At 27.5% G+C, this 5,381-nt stretch overlaps 1 protein-coding gene across 1 annotated transcript in view; it reads right to left on the reverse strand.

The window, feature by feature from the left end:
- Positions 1-3,871, reverse strand: part of LOC139899357 (probable indole-3-pyruvate monooxygenase YUCCA10) — a 12,789-nt gene extending 8,918 nt beyond the window's left edge. The window contains exons 1-3 of the mRNA XM_071882194.1: positions 3,221-3,871; positions 2,447-2,680; positions 1,887-2,015 (exon numbers count right to left, since the gene is read on the reverse strand). Of these exons, the coding sequence (XP_071738295.1) occupies positions 1,887-2,015; positions 2,447-2,680; positions 3,221-3,841 (984 nt within the window). The 5' untranslated portion in view covers positions 3,842-3,871. The remainder of the gene's footprint in view (positions 1-1,886; positions 2,016-2,446; positions 2,681-3,220) is intronic.
- Between the last annotated feature and the right edge of the window lie 1,510 nt (positions 3,872-5,381).

Genomic DNA, 5,381 nt, shown 5'->3' on the forward strand with positions numbered 1-5,381 from the left:
GCTATGTTTCATTTGTAAAGCCGTGATTTCGTTTACGGAGTAATATTATTTATTATATAATAATTATAATTATATATATTATATATAGATATATGTATATATATATATATATATATATATATATATATATATATATATATATATATATATATATATATATATATATATATATATATATATCCATAAATAACTTTCAACCACAATTAAGAATAACTTTTTCTTTTATATATATATATATATATATATATATATATATATATATATATATATATATATATATATATATATATATATATATATATATATTTTATATATTATGTTTAAATTAAACAATTTTATTGATTGGTTCAATCATGCGATATATTGTCATATACTAAGATATACAAAGATTAAAGCATACATTAAATGATAATTAAACTAAAGTTTACCCTTACAAATATATTGCTTTTTTTTTTGTTGTTGTTATGTTCGGTAGTTGTTTTGATTTCGTCATGATGTATTTTTGGACTTCTTTTTTCGAGTTGAAGTTTTCCTTTTCAGTTATATAAGTTTTAGTTATTATGCCAAAAAAATAAATTAGGATTTTTATTTCATGTCCTTTTGAACCGGAACTTTACTCTTATTAAAATAAGAGCTTTTCAATTATTTATATTATATAGTCATAAATAATATGGTTAAATTCTAAATTTAAAAATATGTACGAATATGTTGTAACTAAAGTCGGTTAAAAGTAGTTATTTATGAATAGTCGATAATTATTATCAATATACAAATAATTTGTGCATGTATAATTTTGTAAAGATAGCTCTTAGAGCAAACTTTAGATAATTATTTTATAAATAGAATTAGATATTAGTTTTCAACATAAAGAGATTTTATCGTCTCTTTAGCGTTCTATAAAATCTTTGAGATTAGTTACTTTCTATATGTGTATAAAAAAGAAATATATATACTTTAAACAACTAACTATAACTATAACTACTTATTAGTGAAATGACCCGTGAAACCACGAATTTGTTTAAACGAAACAGTTTAACGATATGTTTTAGGTATTAAGTGAATGTAAATGTTAAAGTCATTTAGTTTAATGACCCGTGGAATCATGGATTCCGACTAAGAAACTTGTCGTTATTTTTACAAACATATTGATGATGTACTTAACTTGTCAGAATAAATGAACTACATTCAATCTCTCACCACCCTCTTTCAATTTTCATAACAATTACTGTTTTCCTTGTCATAAAAACCTACATTACAATTTTTTTATTGAGACATGTAGTTCGGATACATATGTAAAGTAATTAATCTCGTAAAGAGAACTTATATTTAAATAATAATAATAATAATAATAATAATAATAATAATAATATAATTATTATAATAAATAATAATAATAGTAATAATTAAGTTTGCTTAAAAATTAAGTATTTATATTTTTACTAATAATAATTAGTAATAAATTTTTTAAAACTTAAAATACAATTATTATATGAAGGTTGTACAATATGCTTCAAAGTTTGTACGTGTATTCATGGGATGTTTTATAAAAGATTGTACAATTTGTTAAAAAGTTTGTACATATGATCATTGAAGTTTTTATATATATTTTGGTTATCTATTTGTTTTGATTTTTTATCATTTTTTAATTTGAATTAATTTTATAATATAATTAATATATAAAATAATAATGACATCATTATTATGAAAATTAAAAGGTAATTAATGAAATGATGAAATCATTATTTTAGAGATTTATATGAATATATAGATATAGATATAGATAGATAGTTATGTAAAAACACTACGAAAAATTCTTTTTAATTAATTATTAATTAACTCTATATATAATAAAAATAATTTAGAAAATTAATGGAAGATCGGTTAACCTTGAGCCACAAATGGGTTGATCTTTTAAATCCGGTAGCAAACACAATTACATCGAACTCATAACATTTTCCGTTTTCAAAAACAACTTCATTCCCTCCACCTTTTATACTCGTCAACCTTGGCAAAACCTATATATTTATCACATCGTATAAAGACCAATAATCTTTTTTATACAAAAAAATGTGCATATAACGCGGGATTGGATCACTACAACATTTGTTCGCATCTAGACCCGTTTGTAGTTCTAATTATGAATATATAGGCTGGTTTGGAGGTCTAACTGAGAATATATTGAGGTCTAAATGTCTAATTAAGAAAGTAATATGCTTAATTAAGTATATATAGACCGATTTTAAGGTCTAATTAACAATAATTAAGATTACACGTGCACCAGATTAATAATTTCAAAGACCGGTTAGACTTGCTCTATGTAGACATGTTAAAAAACATGTCTATTATAGCATTTTCATTACATCAGCTTAATGTTTTAAGTAATCATGGCGATATTATTGTTGACTTATAACATGTTCGTTTGATTGAGAAAATCGATCGATCGAACCTGAATCTCGCCTGACTTGATCTTTTCAAATGCACCCATGTCGATGACCGGGTACTTGCCATCTCTTACTTTGATGAAAAATGGTCCTTCTTTCGGCCTTTCAATCCCATACTTGCTTAAATCTCCATACATTAACTTGCTATGCCACACCAAGAATGAGTCCACCAAATTTAGTGGTATTTTCTTCAGGAACTTTAGTCCAAAATTTGCAGCCCATCTTGAAATTATATGAATCTACAATACCAATATCATATGCTTATTAACTTTAAAGAACACACATGGTGTTGCTAATTACAAGACGTTGTTGGTTATTATAAGTAAACATTGAATTTGTATACTTAAAAAGTTAAACGTGTAATTTAATATATACTCCGTATGTTATACGTAGTATGTTATATATGGTACTACCAACAATATCCTCGTTATTCCGTTGACTTTTTTTTTACAACAAACACACACTCTTCTGATATAGCGAGGCTGGAAACTCTTTGTTTCACTCCATTGACTTACAAATGAATAAATAAATGCAATCATTAAATCCCGAGAAATCTCATATATGCAATCATATATTCGTTACACATACCAATACATCCCTTAAATATATGCAATCATATATGCAATCATGTCTTCGTACTTTAAATCCCGAAAAATCTCATATAATCATATTGAAACACCTTTGGTGTTGAGTTTCTCTATTGCCTTACTAGGAAGCCTGTTTATTTATTAATAAAATTACCGTTAAAAGAAAAAAATGCATGTTATGTATATAGTTACCGGACTTCGGACAACTATGGATGTTTTTGCACCATAGTTGCATAAATCAAGCGCAATTTCCATGCCCGAGTTACCAGCTCCAACCACCAAAACCGTCTTATTGGCATACGACTCACCGGATTTAAAATTTGTTGAATGAATAACTTCACCTTTAAACTCACTCAACCCATCAACTTGTGGTATAAAAGCATCACTAGTTTCTCCTGTTGCCACCACTAAAAACCTCCCTTCATAACAACGAACCGCGCCATTGACGGTGTTCGTCTCCACCTTCCATATCTTCCTATCTTCGTCATATTGTGCCAACTTCACAAAGTTTTCGAAAATCGGACTAATCTTGAATTGTGATGCGTAATCATCCAAGTATTTGGTGAAATCGGTTAAGGGAACATAAGTTGGATAATTAGAAGGAAAAGGTAGGTGGGGAAGTTGACAATGTTCTTTTGTTAAGTGAAGGTGAAGTCTGTTGTATGATTTTTTGTTGAATATTGAAGCAATACAATCTTCTCTTTCTAAGATTATGTATGAGATTGAAAGTTGGTAGAGGCACGCCGCCGTTGCAAGGCCGGACGGGCCCGCTCCGACGATGATCACGGTGGTTTCTTGAACATTGGTAGCCATTTTTTTGGATATATATGTAGAAATATTGTATGATGTATCTGGGCCATGTAGCAAAGTCATAATGTGTATATTTATACACACGCCATTGATTGATATGGAAAACGATCGTGACGTGGTAGTTTATTTATTTTTTTGTACTTAGAAAAGTAAACGTTTTTATATTGTACTTTTAATTCGAGTATAGTAGTATTTACTAAGTGTTACTAAAGTTGGTGGATCTTTTAAAATTAATTATAATAATGTAAATTACAATGATTGTTCTAATAACAAGAATTTGGTGATCATGCGCGTGTTGCGGTGGGTGAGACGGGTGGTTTGATTAATGTTTTATTCAGATCTTTTATCATATTTAAGTTACTAATCAAATATAGATATAGATACTAATAATTATGATATATTGGATGGTTAGTTTTACACACAAAATATGTGATCATAAAATTATATGTTTTAAGTAGTTATGATAGAAGGAGAAACTAAACTTAAAACAAATATAAAAAAGTTAGTCTAAATGTATTTAATGTCTAGTGACAATCTTTTAATTAGTCACAATAGAGTCACACTCTCATCATATGTTCTTTGTCTCTTTCAAAAATGAATATAAATATTTTATTATTAAATAATTATTTTTAATATTTAATTATTAAATGATTATTACTCGTAATATTTTATTATTAAATGGTGTAAGTTAACACTATTTTGACAATTTAACTAAAAATGATGATTTATACCATTTAGAGAGTAAATAAATATAAATTTACTCTGAATTATATCGATGATCCTCACATCGTAAAAACTAAACGACGATGATCCTCACATTCTTTGTCTCGTTTGACTTTTTAAAGTATTTATTTATAAATTTGACTTTGAATATTTATATTTACGATATATAATATTTGATGAAAATTATATTAATGGACTCAATTTTAAAATGTATTTTTAATGGAATAACTTTTATCAAATATTATATAATATAAACAAAAATATTTAAAGTAAAAAACTAAACAAAAAATAGTTAAAAAGTCAAAGTGAAACAATAATTTTGAGATGGATGAAGTATTTAATTCTCGTATTCTTACTCTTTCTTCGACCCCATTTTAGACACCTATTTAAGTGACTTAAACTTAAAACAGACCCACAATATTTATACAACCAGTTGCTAATAATCCCATTGATAACTCGATTGATAATTTTGTCAATGTTTGTGTAACAACTCAACCCGAAATCGACACGAAAATATTTTTTATATATATAAGCCAACCTGGCCTGTCAGGCTTAGCCCGCGGCGCGGTCTGACCAGCCGCGGCGCAAGTTAATACAGTTTCAGGAAGTCAGGAACATAAAAACCCTCGACCTTCAAAATTAGTTTTGGCCCGCGGCGCGCCCCTGAGGGCCGCGGCGCGGCTCACCCCTGTTACAGTTTCCAACCTTAACAATTTACACAAGTGCCAAATTCCATAAACATAAGATCCAACGTTTCAAAAGGCTTCGTGCCACATTAATAAACAAAGTTATCATGTTTTAAGACTCCCATTCAAATATT

This window comes from Rutidosis leptorrhynchoides, chromosome 3 (assembly GCF_046630445.1).
Source record: "Rutidosis leptorrhynchoides isolate AG116_Rl617_1_P2 chromosome 3, CSIRO_AGI_Rlap_v1, whole genome shotgun sequence".
Classification (NCBI taxonomy): domain Eukaryota; kingdom Viridiplantae; phylum Streptophyta; class Magnoliopsida; order Asterales; family Asteraceae; genus Rutidosis; species Rutidosis leptorrhynchoides.